At 38.7% G+C, this 14,906-nt stretch overlaps 2 protein-coding genes across 2 annotated transcripts in view; one reads left to right on the top strand and one right to left on the bottom strand.

Annotated features, from left to right (window-relative positions):
- The window catches only part of myadmb (myeloid associated differentiation marker b), an 8,226-nt gene extending 4,813 nt beyond the window's left edge, over window positions 1-3,413 (bottom strand). Inside the window, exon 1 of the mRNA XM_008295022.1 lies at window positions 3,231-3,413. The gene's annotated coding sequence lies outside the window, so the exon portion shown is untranslated. The remainder of the gene's footprint in view (window positions 1-3,230) is intronic.
- Window positions 3,414-6,589: 3,176 nt separating this feature from the next.
- pex19 (peroxisomal biogenesis factor 19) lies at window positions 6,590-13,690 on the top strand. Its single transcript, XM_008295021.1, has 8 exons — window positions 6,590-6,682; window positions 8,886-8,974; window positions 9,303-9,465; window positions 9,995-10,080; window positions 10,170-10,343; window positions 10,426-10,596; window positions 11,335-11,379; window positions 12,119-13,690. The coding sequence occupies exons 1-8, from the start codon at window positions 6,619-6,621 to the stop codon at window positions 12,203-12,205; spliced, it is 879 nt and encodes a 292-aa protein (XP_008293243.1). The 5' UTR covers window positions 6,590-6,618; the 3' UTR covers window positions 12,206-13,690.
- The last annotated feature ends 1,216 nt before the right edge of the window (window positions 13,691-14,906 follow it).

The following is a 14,906-nucleotide window of genomic DNA, read 5'->3' as shown; positions in this document are numbered from 1 at the left end:
CCGACTGAAGGAGGCATTTAACAACAAAAAGAAGATAAGGTTTTTGGACAGTGCAGACACATTCCAACCACCCCGGCTGTCCTCCCTCCTGACACCAGTCTCCCACTTTGGCTCCAACAGACGCTGAGCTCCTTCATCCCAGTTTACACAGAGAGACAGTTATAAACAAGGAGAAAGGCCCGTTTACATTAGTCCCATTAAACACCAATGAAACAGTCGTGGCTTTGGGGGGGGCCGAGAAGCTCAAGGTACGAGCACAAACGAGATCGAAATGAGGCAGAAACTGGAAATAGAGACCCCCTGAAAGTCATGCAGGATGACTCACTGGAAGGGGGAGGGAAGACATGGAGGAACTCGGGGGAAGCCCTGCGCCTCGGCCACAGGACATCACAGTTTAAACACAGTGATGGAGTGGAATAGCAGAGGGGTGAGTCACCACCGGGCCCCCTTTCTTTCACCACTCCTCCCCACCTCCTCCCTCATTTCTTGTAAGATTTTCCAGCTCACTGATGCGTTCCAGATGTGCCGCAGTCTGGCTGCTGCCGAACAACTGGTAACTTTGTCACATTTGCCAAAACCTTTCCTTCTACCCTCTCGTTTCCTTTCCTACCTTCCCTCCTCGCTCTGGAGGACTACTCCCTCTCTTTTCCATCAGTCGTCCTCCCCTCCGGTTCAATACTCCCTCTCCGGCCCTTAAAGTCAAGCTACCAATTATGCTCCATGTACACCACTCAAAATAAACGTATATCGAGGGGTCGTAATGGAAAAATCAATCCCTGCCACTCCTAGTGCTGCCGTTGCTTTGCTGCTGATGGAATCGAGTCAGGAAAGCAAAAGAGGAGAGGAAAATGGCAATAGAGAGAAGGGAGGGAAAAAAAGGAAAAGTGTGGAAAAAAGTGTCGCTTGGTAGTTTGAATCACTGGTACTGCTAAGTAACATCTTCACGCTCAAAATACTCAACTTCAATCATATAAAACAGACAGCAACACATCTACGGCAATTGAATTGGGTAACTGGTTTGCTTTACTCTGTCTCTACAATGTACAATAAATAGATAAATACAAAAAAATGAAAATCTGTAGATAAAAATTACCAACATGGATGAAAAATAGTGGAGCAAATGGTGGAATTCTATATGTTCAGGCTGCAAAAGCTGTGAAAAATAGCAATAAATAGCTGTAAAATATTGATATATTTAGCTAATTCAGAAACATTAAAAGGGGTGTTTTTACAGTAAGACATGTAAAAGAACCAAATACTTGCAAAAATACATTTTTTTTTCTCCCACAGTCAACATGTAAATTAATACTGTAATTTAACAAAACAGGGAAATCGGTAAAGTAACAGTTAAAAAACACATATTTCCCATTTTTCAGTCCTTAAAATATATAATTTCTTATTGAAACATTTGTAAAGTAATGTTTGTTTTTTTTTTTTTTTTTTTGATTCAATTCCAGTCCTTGTACATTACCAATTGTTTTTTTTTTTAAACTTATTTTTTTTTTTTTTTCCGTTGACCTTTTAATTGGGTCTTTTGTTTTTTTTTATTTTTTTAGATATCTGTGTTATATCGCAACACAGAGAATTTTTGTAATATTGTTTTTAATGTTTTTTTTTGTGTCTCTTAAAAAATTACGTTCTTTTTTTTTTAGTGTCCATGTGTAATATTTTTTTTGTTTTTTATGTTATTTTTTTTTTTTTTTTCTGGTTTTTTTTTTTAAAGTACAGCTTTTTTTTTTTTCTTTTATTTTTTTTTCTTTTTTTTTTCTGATATTCTTTTTTTTTTTATCACTGTGTGTTTATATTGAGTTTTTATTTTGTGTTTTTTTATTGTTTTTTTTTTTTTCGTTTTTTTTCCCCCTTTTTTTTGTTTTTTTTGTGTTTTTGTAGTTTACTTTTTTTTTTCTGTTTTTTTTCTTTGTTTTTGTATGTTATCTGTACGTTGCCACTCTGGGGAACATTTTTAAAATGGTTTAAAGTTGCTTGAAAGTTAAATGGGGGGGGGAAAAGTGGCGGGAGAGTGGCAAGAGAGCGGAGGGGGAGAGGAGGAGAAAGGAAAAGTGTGGAAAAAAAGTGTCTTTAACAGCACAGCATGGAAACACGACAGGATCGCACAAAGAGGGGCCACTTCCCCAAATGGAAGAAGAGCCGAAAATAGGTTCTCATATCAGGACGTGACAACATCTCCCTCCTGCACAGTCACTTTTGGCACACACAAGGCTGAGATGTTCGGGAAACAACTCTCAGGCACAGAGGTCATGTGAGCTGCTTGTTTCGTTGTCATGACACAACATCACTTACTCAATTTCACCCATAATCCACTTACAGGGAATCCGTGGGTCGAGACACAAGACGAGCTCTGTTGGAGACACCAGCCCACAGTGTGTATGTATATAGGAGCTTAGTGCTGGTATACCATGGCTCCAGCTGTGTGTTTTCAGAGTCGGAGGGAAAATATACCACTCCTCTAACCTTTCTTTCACCTTTGTCTAAGCAAAAAAAAAAAGCAGAAATGTTCACTCTTTTCCCACAGAGCAGCCCTGACATCAATTTTGAAACAGCATCATGAGACAGAGAATCTCTTGGATTAAACACACTGTGGGGTTTTTTTTCTGATTCAGACTGACCTGCCACACCTAAAGACTGAGACTGTGACACAACTCTGCACTGAAATAAACTGCTCAACAGCGAAATCAGTCTCAGAATCACTCGTGTTTTTACCACAAGCTGACCCTGACAGCAGAAAAACAGAGCAGCGCCTTGTGTCGGTGTGACAGCTGAAGCTCATGCAGAGGTTCATTCATTGACAGTGAAGGTGGGTGTGCCGCCTGCCACACCCTGCTGCCGCCACATACAGCCACACTGCAGCCTGCTAAACTCACACGAAAAACACACAAGATAACTTTATTTTTAAATTTTACTGTAGAAATCGAACCTAAAGAGACACTTTTGAAAGCATCTGAGCAAGTGAAAGTTGCTCACTAGAAATGTGCCACCCTGGAAAACAGTTTAAAACTAAATGTAAAACTCTCTTTAAAGGCACATTTAACAGAGCCTCTAACTAAAAATACATGCTTACTTCCTTTCCAACTTGTAGCTTTTGATGGTATCTTCTCAGAAAACATGCAAGTAAGCAAGATGCAACAAGTCCTGAGTGAAGTCATCCCCCCTTGCCTCTCTGTTTCTATCACACAAATCATTGCTTCAATTGAATCCACAAGTGTTCTTACCTTTCTGATACTTGGCTGCTGCTGCTGCTGCTCTCCAGAACATCCAGCGGTAAGAGAGTCACAAATTGCAACTCCTCAGCCCCCCGAGTGGACTAACTAACGGCCCAGAGGAGCAGCTCTCCGCCCAGAAAACCAAATTAGGCGTCAAATGTCTGCACCGTTATTCACATCTGTCCGAGCTGCTCCTCCTCCTCCTACACCCTGCAACACACCCAGCGTAGAGCGGCAGCAGCAGCAGCAGCAGTTTGCCTTCCTTTGTAATTATATTGCTTGATAAGTTTACTGCGTCTCTATTGGCTGGCAGCATGATGAAGAGCAGAGAGTGTTACACAAATAGATGTTTAGTTTAGATTGGATTAGATTCAATGTTGTTATACGTATTGTAGAGTACACATGAAAAGAAAAACAGATAACTCCATCTTCACAAACCTTCAGAAAACTCACTTTTCCATCATCTACCTGAGACAATATCAAACTTAAGTTATCTTTATTTTTGTCATGTCATTTCTACTGAGTCACATCCACTCAGCTTCAGCTTGATTGATATTATCTCAAGCAGACAAACCAACAAAGAAAGGTTTTCTGAATATCTACAAAAATGGAGTTATCTGTTTTTGCAAATGAACTCTTCAGATACTAAGAGGAAGAAAAGCAGTTTAACTTTTAACCAGAAGTGCAAAAGAAGCAAGTAGAAGTTCAGCACAATGTAAAAACAAAAGTATGAATGTGCTGAGATATATGCAGCTTTATTAACTGTATAAACAGCATCAGCATCGCATGTGTGCAACATGTATGAATATCCAGGATGTAGAACTAATGGAATTTATGTTGTTTATACTTTTATGGATGAAGGAACTGTGTCATTCATTTGTATATTATTAGAAACACAGATAGCTTCACTCATGGGTAATTTTAGTCCCCTTATGTAATCAGACATAATCTGAGCATGGCTGAACTATCTTCAAGAAAACTAGTAATCTGTTTTAAAATCTTCTGTCACCAAAATATCATGTAAATTATGCAAAAAACATATGTTTTAATATGTAAAAGACAACAATTTCCTAACTTTCAGCGCCACAGTCAACACTATTTTTTTAAGCTGAAAATGATTGCATTCTGGAAACTCCCTCAACAAGCATCACCGATTAAAACTTATTACTCATTCTTCGCCTCTCCGAGAGCGTTACTATCGACACTGGTCTGAAAATGCTAAATATTTGTCTGTGCTGCACTCTCAATCAACTCACTCTGAGCCTGTTTGTATGCGTTGCTAAGCGACAGAAGCAGTAACCCCTGGCAACACTGGCTTATTTACTGAGAGCTGAAAATTGACGCGCTTCCTGAAAGAAAAAAAAAAAAAACTGAGAGTGAAAGAGGGAAATGTGCTATCACATGCGCATTCTCACGAGATTACCTTAACTTGTTTAAATTGCTCGCAGTCGCACCATTAAAATGTGGAAGTTTACCACAAGGTCAGAGACTGTGAGTTTGTTTATCCTGCCTCAATCTGACATTTATACCTGAAAATAGTTATTAAAAGGAAAAAAAGTTACATATTGTTCACAATTTTAGCATTTAAAGACAACAAAACAAACAAACAAACAAACAATAAAAGGGAATGGAACCTTGCTTTATATTCCTTAACTCATCCAATTCTACTGATGTTAGAGATCTCAAAAGTTGTTCAAATTCAGACCAAAGACTGTATTTTTAATAGGAAATGTGGATGCATCTATATAAATGTGCTTCCAGGGGCCACTCTTGTTTGAAAATGTTGCACCTTTTTTACATTTTAAAGAACCAAGTATTACAATTTTGTCATCTGGAGCTGGAACCAGTCAGTTGTTTGGATCTGCTGGAAACAGTTTTGGTCTGTGTCTCCAATAAACCTATGGCTGTGGAAGATAATGAACATGGCTCTACACGTGAGATGTTTATTTGAGGGTGAAAATACAAAAGTTGTCAAGTCTCAAAAACATATAAAATTATTAAGTAAGTAAGCAAACAAGTAAACTTTGAGCAAAATCTGAGAAAGTGGAGCAACACTGTTATCGGAATTTACATAAACTGATCCAAAGATTAAGATGTGTAAATATAATCAGAACCTACTAAATGCAGAAAAACAACCGCAACATTTTTAGATTAAAATAGCTTAACATGTACATTTTATTGGGTTTGATATCAACAGACCCAGTTTGACTTTGTACACAGTTTCTATAGTGCATCATATTTTATTTACATGGTTTCTATGAAAAAAATCTTAGTAAGGTACTAACTACAGCTGTCTGGTAAATATACTGGTATATATGCATCTGAATTGTAGATAGTGGCATAAAATGAAAGTACTACAGTATATTAACTCATATTTTTCCTTTAGTGCAAAATTTGAATGAATGTTTTAGTGATATAAAATATCGGTAGACAGTTTTAGAAAGGCGCCGCAGCCATTTTCTGCAGATTAATAAATCATTGTTAAGTTTAAACAATTGTTGTCCTTCTTTCAAATCACAGTTTCACTTGCATATATTTGGTGAAAAAATAAAAAATTAAACTGGCAGCCGAGGCGTACAAGTGAGCAGAGTGAGGCTGCACCTCGGCAAAAGAGAAGCTGCAAACATTACCACATTTCCTGAGTTGGCTGATGTTTACACGATGACATCAGAATTTGGTTACTAGGTTTTCATATACAAAGAATCTGACTTGGTGTTTAGGTCCATAACATTTGAAGAAGGACAAAAGGTGAAATAACAGTCGGTGTCACACATGAAATAAACAGTAAATGTTCTAAGATATATGAGAAACAGATATTAAAAGTTAAATAAAAAGCAGGTGTACAAATTAAAGCTATTATAAAGCAATAAAGAAAGACATGTAGTAAAATATTTACAGTGTTATTTGGAGGAGTCTATATTTCAGGTAAAGTCATTGCTAATCAGAGCCATTTTACTAATGCGTTATTTAGTTTGTGTATAAACACGATAGAATAATAATAATGATGATGATGATGATTTTAAGATCAGAGCTCTTATTTGACAGTTTGCTTGTAGGAAAAGGGTTAAATCAGAGGATGAAACACAGATTTTAGGATTTAACTAGCAAAGATTTTTTTCCCCAAAGCTGAACAAAAATAGTAATAACAATACATGGTATCAAAAATGCGCAGTGGTTTAAAAAATGAATTAATTAAAAGCAACCAGTTAACTTAATGTGAGCAGCTGGGTGACATTTATTTCCTGGATCTGTGGTTTTCTCTAAACCCACCAGGTGGCGCCAAATTTCAAATCAACTGCGGAGCGGTGACGTTTAATTTCCACGACGTTTTCCGTTACAACAGAGACGTCATTTTTAGGCGCCGTGTGCTGGCTGGCTGTTTGGAGAAGGTAACATCATGGCGTCGGGAGCAGGACAGTCGACCAGCGGACACGATGCAGAATTGGACGAATTATTGGACAGTAGGTGTTGACATTCATTTTTTTTAGCGGGTCTTTCTTTTCGCGCAGTAGCACGATTCGCATTGATGTGTTAACTGTTGGAATTCGTCGCCGGGACCCTCCTTCTCTTTCTCACCGTGTCAGACGTTAGCTAATCGGCAGGTGCACGGGAGGACCTCCCGCTTAGGTCCCAAATATCCATAATAGTAAAGTTGGTGTAAATAATGACTGACAGCTTGTAATATATTAACCCAAGCAAATAAAGCAAGTAGAAGTTGTCAAAGCGTTGTCATAACCCGCTTTGTGTCGCTAGTGTTAGCTAACTCTGATCCTGATCGATTCCCAGTTTGTAACCTCCTCTACTGGCACACGTTAGAGTCACACTGTCGATAATTGATTAAATAACGCTTGTCGTTGTTCTGTGGGTATTCCAGAGTCGTCAGAGGCCTCTGTAGCCCCTTAGATAAAGTGATAATCCATTCACCGGATGATTAAAAAGATTTTTGGTTCGTCTCTGACGTTGTGCTTCTGTTCCCAAACCATAACAAAGATGACAGTCTGCGGGACAGTTGGATAGAAAACAGCTCCCGCAACCGGGGAAATAGGTTCTAATATTTATGTCGTATTTTTTATATATATAATTTAGTGAACGGAGTTTTCTGAGGATTCTGGAAATCTTTTCAGAACAGCTTTAAACGTTTTAGACGACCTTCTAGGTTTTTCCCAACATGCTTATTGTTATCTCAAGCAAGCGATAAGCGATCATTTGGCCTATAAAGTGTCAGAAAACTGTGAAAACATAGTAGGTTTTGTCAAACAAACGGTTCAAAAACAAACTCAGTTTATTATAATAGAGGATGAAGAAAACTGGAGACTGTTCACATTTCAGGAGCTGGGAACAATGAGTTCTTGTGTCTTATCTTTCAATGAACTGATCAGTTGATTGGATTTTTTTCCCCCAGTTAAAGCTATTTCAACTTGTCATATGAAAAACATTTGCTTTACATTTGTACTCCCCATTGCCAATTTGTTAGATAGATTAATACCACAGCCCTGCAAAGATAAATAAACCTTCCTCCAGCCATTTTAAGAGTTATAATGAGTTGCATTCATCTGACAGTTGCATTGGAGGTTCTGGTTTGTGATACTGTAAAACAGTACTGTGTTATACCAATATTTACTGTCCACTCACTGATATTATAACTTAGAATACTGTAGCTGTCATAAATATGTTACAACACAATCTATCTCTCATATGACCACAAACTCGAGCAGTTCAAACTAAAACTCAACATTGTAATCTTTGTGATTGTAGAATTAATTAAAGGATTGTTGATTTAGACCATGTTAGTTTTGTAAAAGTGTAGTTTAGCCAAAAGGTGCTTGTAATATCATGTTTACAGTGTGTTCACTGGGACTCAGTGCATACACGAGTTGGTAGGGTGTACAGAAAACTGATAGCAGACAAACTGACAGTCCAGCCTCCATGTTAAGTCAAGTTTTTATTTACAGTTAATTGATTAACTGTCAACTATTAAATTCTTCACTTACTATTTTGATAATCATTTAATCTCTTTGTGTATTTTTTTAGGGAAAAAAAGTCAAAATTCTTCAACTCCATTTTACAGAATTAATTGATACAATCTGTATTGTGCTCATACCTACGTTACATTCCCCGTTATAAAACTTGGTATACTCAAATTAAGAAAAAAAAGAAGATAATATGTAGCATCTAACAGGAACACACTCCCTCGAACTGACCACCTATTGAGATAATAATTAGAAAATTTATTTTCTATCAAATAACTACTAAATAACTACTAATCTCATTGTACATGTGTATAGTGACAATAAAGGCATTCTATTCTATTCTAGTTGTCGACTCGGTGTGTATGAAGAAAAAGTGATCCTTTTCGTCATCCTCGCTTTCACTGTAACTTTTAAATCATAAGAATCATCATTTTACATCTCCCAACGAGCAAAAATCCATTAGACTGTTCCCATAGTGGCCCTATTGAGTTAACCAAGAGCGCTTGTTGCTGCAGCATTCCCAGTGACAGCTGCTATTGTTTAGTTTTAGACAATGAAATCCTCTGAAATATGCTTCATAAGTTGTAAAGAGATTGTAAAAAAAAAAAAAAAAAGTTTATTACTTTGGTAATTAGATGTTTCTTCTTAAAAATCATAATGAAGTCTTGGTTTTAATAATTGTTGTTTCTTTTAGGTGCGCTCGATGACTTTGACAAGGCATCCGCCCCTCCAGCACCTGAACCTGCAGCTGCTTCCTCTTCAGCCAGCAGCGGTGCAGAGAAGGTCTGTATCTGGTTCTGTCCATATTTTATTATACCTGTGGAAAGCACAATGAATGTGAATGAATTTGCTTTAAATGTCCACACCATCAAGTTTTTTATCTAAGTTATTCTACTATTAGGCAATTTTCATAAGAAATGGTCGTGAAGACAACAACTCCCATGATCCCATGCTACTTCCCAACAACCATCCTGTGATGATGTTTTGATTGAGGGGCTCCTAGTGACAGAAATTACATATTGTGTGTTTAAATGCTGAAAAGAAAATCTCTTCCAGTCTTTCTTCACTGTCTTTTCTATGAAGTACTTCAATGCTTTCTTCCTGCCTGTAGCCGCCCCTGCTTGAAGACTGCAAGCTCTTCGAGACTCTCTTTGAGGGGGACATGGCTGCCCAGGCCAAGGAGGAGTGGGAGAAGGCCATGACAGAGCTGGCACAGGAGGAGCCAGAGCTACTGCAGCACTTCCAAAAACTGTCAGAGGCTGCAGGCAAAGTTGGTAAGACCTGTTATTTCTGGTTTATGTTTATTCTTCGGCTTGATTCCAATTCATGCTTTCCGTGTCTGTGTCCGCAAAAATATGTGTGATGTAAACGTTGTCATCCACCCAAATCTGTGTGGGTTGGCATTGCAAGTGTGCCAACTGCTGTCATCCACACCTTAATAAATCACCATTCACAGAAATATTGTCTGCAAGGCTTTAGAGATGCCTTGATTTTTCATGCTTTCCATCAGTGGAGCCCAGACACAGTAGGAAGTTGTAATTTCTCTGCTATGTCTGACCACTGAGCTTGGCACACCTTGTGAATATTCACAGTGATGGAGCTGTATGTGCAAGTCACTGTTTTGTCTTCTAAAAATTTAACCCCTTGTATTTTCTGGGTTCGATATGAGGGGTAATGCAACTGTCTGTGCAGACCAGCACAAATCTATTGTAGTATTAACAGAGCCACGTCCACTGGAAAGCAGGAATTGGCCCTTACTGTTTTGTTCTTTTGTTCTAAATGCTGCTTGTGTATCCTGAACAGGTACTGACACCGCCTCCCAGCAAGAATTCACTTCTTGTCTTAAAGAAACTCTCCGTGGTTTGGCCAAAAATGCAGACAACCTGCAGGTAGGTAGAGTCTGGATCAGCGATTGTTGTTAAAATGTTAGATGCAAATAAGAGGTCATTTACGGACAATCCGTGTTGTTCTCCTGCAGACCACAGGACTCGCTGGAGACGACCTTGTTAAGGCTCTGGAAGGCCTGGGGTTGGAGGAGGGAGGCGAAGGAAGTGGTGAGGAGGGAAACATCCTGCCCATCATGCAGTCCATCATGCAGAATCTTCTCTCTAAGGAGGTGCTATATCCATCTCTCAAAGAGATCACAACCAAGGTAAGACATTGTTTTTATAGCTGCTGCTGTACTCTTCAGTGTTCGTTTCACCGTTTTTAGTAACTGCAACTCACCCTCACAGTACCCAGAGTGGCTGGAAGCCAACAAGCCAAGCCTTAGTTCAGAGGACTACCAGCGCTATGAGCAGCAGGCCAAGATCATGGGAGAGATCTGTAAGCTGTTTGAGAAGGAGGAGCAGGGGGCAGCAGACAAAGAAAGCACGTTCGAGAGCATCATGGACCTGATGCAGAAGGTGAAGCAGCTTTCTCTTTTTTCAAACAAACACACTTACTGTAGCTGAATATTTAATTGCAATTGTGAGAGACAAAAAAAAATAGAAATTTGTTTGGAATGTGTTAATTTAGAGCTTTGTTTTTTACGGGATACATTTGCCTCATGCTACACATCATCAGAAAAATCATGAAACTGTTACTGTAACTAATTCATTTCATAGGAACCAGCATGTCAAAAGAATTTTTACAGTGCATGTACAATACAGTACTGTGCAAACTTTTTAGGCACTAAAAGTGAGGTGAGGATGCTGCCACAATAATGGAATGAATAGCTTTTGTTTATTAAATAACCTCATACAGACTGTAGTAAACAGAAAAAGCCTTTGTTAATTCACTATTCTGTTTGACCGCCTTTAAAACAGCACAGATGCTCCCCAGGACACTGCTGCAAATTCATTTTAGATGATCATAGACCTCGCTGATGGAATCCAAGCATCTCTAGTGCCTTTATCTCTTGTCACATTCAAGTCATGTAGTCTGTAGAAGACTTCCTTCCTGCAGACTGAGTTAATTGAGTTGGTGTGTGGGCAGGTTTGTCGTTTAAGGTTGAAAATGGCTTGAAACTAATTGCTTTTTACAACTAGTAGGAGAAAGAAATGCAGACTTGTGTTTTGATCCGGAGCATAGATAATTTTGACAATAAAAAATGATGAGGTAAGAGCAAAACTGATTACTGATCACGGTTCTTTTCTTTACAGCTCCAGGATCTTGGCCAACCTCCTAAAGAGTTAGCAGGTGATGCGGTAAGTGAAAAGAGCTTGTGTGTAATGGACCTCAATGTCTTAAAGTACTCTTAATATTGTTTTCAGATTTAAAGGTGGCGTTTGTGATTCAGTTTTTTTGTCAGATTTAGTGAATATTCCCGCACAGTCTGCTCACTGTTCATTCTGTGTGCATGCCGAAAGAAAAATCTGGTGTTCGTACACAACCATGGCTCTTTAAATGAGAAACAAAGTGGCTCAGATTGATCCAGTGTCCTGTGCTTGTTTGTGCTCATGCACAGGACACGGGGAAGGGAGGGGGAACTGACACAACTGACGCATCTGACACGTTATCTAGATCAATATGCTAACTAGCTAAATATCATGGCTCTTTCTTCATAATCACACACTCCACCTTTAATTTGCGGGGGCAAAAAACGGTCTCATAATATCTAATGCACACACCTGTCTATGTTCTGGAGTCTGGAGAACACAGAGACCCCATAAAGTACAATAAAACCGTGATGTAACCAGCTGTAATGTGTTTAGTTCTTATTCTTTCACTCAAACTATTCAACTGTGTGTTGAATTTTTAAGGCACAACAGTCTGCATTCACTGCACACGTCATCCTCAAGAACTAGCTTTCTGGTTTTTCTGTAATTTTTAATTGATTTAAAAACAAGCACTAAAAGGTGTAAAGCATCTTTTATAGGGGTATAAAACAAAGTGGTTTCTGTCTCACTTCTTTCTGTTTTTTTTGTTTTTTTTTCCACCCTCAAGCCTCCCGGGTTTAACTTTGACATGGAGTCCCTCAACCTCCCAGGAGGCCCCGGGGCCGGCGCAGCAGAGCAGTGCTCCATCATGTGACGAGGAGGCGGCAGCGTCCACCACAAGCACCGAAGGGTCCCTCTGAGTGTGTCAGCTGCAGGAAGGGATGACAGAGTGTGAAATAAAGGTCAGGCAGGAGTATGACCGGACCGTCGATACTGTTCTCCCTCAAAAAGAAAAAGAAGAAGGAAGGTGTGTGGAAACATAAACAACAGGAGGAGGCATGAAACACCAACAGGAACCACACACACAAACACTCTCTTCTCTGTAAAATCACTGAACATCTTTGCATTAGTTCATCAGCGGTTGACACAGCTCCTTCACAATGTAGTTTTAACGCAATTCCTATAAGAAGAAAATCCCACTGCCGTTGTTTTTACATACTGTTTAGCCTCTTGGTGAAATCTATCAAGCCACTTCACGGGTATGAGCAGTGCCTTTGCAAAATAACTTTGAGTTCTGGTTTAAGGTCTCATCATAAGGTGAAAATTCTGCTATCATTCAACTGAACACTTCAGATCATAGTTTAAAAATAGTGTCAATTTGCAATTTCATCCCAGGTTTATACCAAGTAAGTGATCATTGTTTTGGTATTTTACTAAACCTAACAACTGTACAGAACTGAACTTAACAAACGAACTAATAATGTGCAAGAAAACTGGATAAAGTGAGTGTACATTTGTTAATTATTTAAACAATTAAAAAGATTAAAGAGGAGCTAAAGCCTCGTGAAAAATTCCCAGCACCTTTTTGTAACTCAGCCAGCCAATTTAACGAGACCCATTCCCTGCGTGTTATTCCCCATTCCTGAGTATTGATTTGAAGTGATTGAGATGATGATTCCCGGATGCCTTTGCTGTGGTTACAGTGATCATTATAGTGTAGAGTTACTGTGCAAAGTGCTTCCCCCGTGATTCCCAGTGTTGTTAATGTGCAGGACGATGTTTTCTTTTGGTATGGGGTCCCTGCGAGGAAAGAAAAACACCCAAGTGGTATTTCAGAGTGTTTATCTTCTGATAGTATGAGCATATGTCCATTAAAAGTACATCATGTTCTTTCCACAAGCAGGCAGAAGAGTAAACATCACATGAGGAGAGAAACATGCCATTAATTCATGCAGATACTCTGTTGGGGAAGACATCAGCAGCCTGATGTTAGCACTTTTTTGGCGATGGTTGCTGGGTTTGTTTACCCCAGTGGACAAATGGTTACCTCTAACTATAGAGAAAGGCCTAGAAATCACACGAGCGTCAGCCCATCAATAACTGTATGATAAAGGGGTACTGTGAAAGGACTCGGTCAGCCATGCACTGAGCAGAGATCAGATTTACATGAAACACAGCTGAGGGGAGGCTGCTGTGGAGGTTTATGAAGACTCGTGGTTTTCATCACGAGGTCGAGGTCCGATCTATTCAACTCTCAGGGCTGATGAAAACGTGTCCACTGCACTGTTAGAAAATACAACCTGTTATTTGACACTATTTTGTTTTGTAAATATAAGAAATTAAATGATACAATGCCATGTATGGTTGTTCTTGTGCATTATTTGTCGTGTTTACCTCCACATCAGCTTTAGTAATGGGTAGAAGATAATCTGGTATAGTTTATACTTCTGACTTGCTCCATGCACAAGGAAATATTGTTGTTTTTACTGCACTGAATGTGTTTATTATACCATACCATATGTAGATGCATTAAAGGTTGTGCAGCCGATTAGAAATAAGAACCAAAACACATCAATCTGTATGAATATACAATATTTATACACACAGAATGAAGAATATCATGCATTTTAATTAAGTGTAGTTAAAATTGAGTCTACCTCAACCAACTACATCAATAAATGCTTATGCATTAATACATCACTAATATTATTATAGTGTTGATTGGAATTTTTATGTCATGAGTATTTATTATTTACATACATACTGGTAGTAATTTTTTTCCCTATGCATTAAAACCCTGCTTTTGTGGTGTGAAGTTCTGAATACTCAAAAGTTGAACTTCAGGTCTCCTTACGAGCCTTTCTGGAGCATTTAATTTCTTTTACAATTTAGTTTACATTTCTCAATTTTTGATTTTTTTTTTTTTTTTTTAAGTTGTTTTTTTGGGCTTTTTGCCTTTATTTGATAGTGAAGTTGAGAGAGAGAGGAAAGTGGGGAGAAGAATGGGGGAAGGACCTGTGAAAAAGGACCATGAGTGGGACTCAAACTCATGACCGGGACTTAAACTCATGACCTCTGTATCGGGGTCTGTAGCCCCTGAACATGGGACGCCAGCTCAAGCAGGTGAGCTATAGAAGCACCCTGATGATTTTTTTTTTTGAAGTGATGAGGAAGACAGAGCAATACAGATGAAACACTGAAGGAAACGAGTCATTGGGTTCTAAGTTACCATTCTTCTTACTTCTAGTGTGTGTCAAACTACTCTTTTTACTGATATACTTGTTCCATCACTGCTTCTGACAGTGGAGGAACAGCTTAGATTCACAGTTGACAAAGAAATCTTAGCACTAGGTCCATTTAGTGGCTGTTCAGTCTGTAGTGTTTAGTGTTAGTTCACTGTTTAGTGCTTTCAATCATATTCAACATCAGGCGAAGTTTGCTGAGTTGTTATAGAAATGTGTGTATTAGAATTTCCAATGGTTCTCTTACAGTTAAAGATCATTTCAAGATCATGTCACATGTATGAAAACTCCAGCTGCTTGGGGTTTTCTCAGCATTGCAGACATGGGATTCAT

Source organism: Stegastes partitus, unplaced genomic scaffold (assembly GCF_000690725.1).
Source record: "Stegastes partitus isolate 25-593 unplaced genomic scaffold, Stegastes_partitus-1.0.2 Scaffold1015, whole genome shotgun sequence".
NCBI classification, from domain to species: domain Eukaryota; kingdom Metazoa; phylum Chordata; class Actinopteri; family Pomacentridae; genus Stegastes; species Stegastes partitus.
Note: the sequence above shows the minus strand (reverse complement) of the source record. Positions and strands in the feature narration are given on the sequence as shown.

What these genes read in the sequence shown, in the direction of transcription:
- pex19 (XM_008295021.1), top strand. Translation starts at nt 6,619, where the DNA reads ATGGCGTCGGGAGCAGGACAGTCGACCAGCGGACACGATGCAGAATTG. An exon ending in ATTGGACGAATTATTGGACA is followed by an intron (nt 6,683 to 8,885) that starts GTAGGTGTTGAC and finishes TGTTTCTTTTAG; the next exon opens with GTGCGCTCGATGACTTTGAC. An exon ending in TCATGGACCTGATGCAGAAG is followed by an intron (nt 10,597 to 11,334) that starts GTGAAGCAGCTT and finishes TTTTCTTTACAG; the next exon opens with CTCCAGGATCTTGGCCAACC.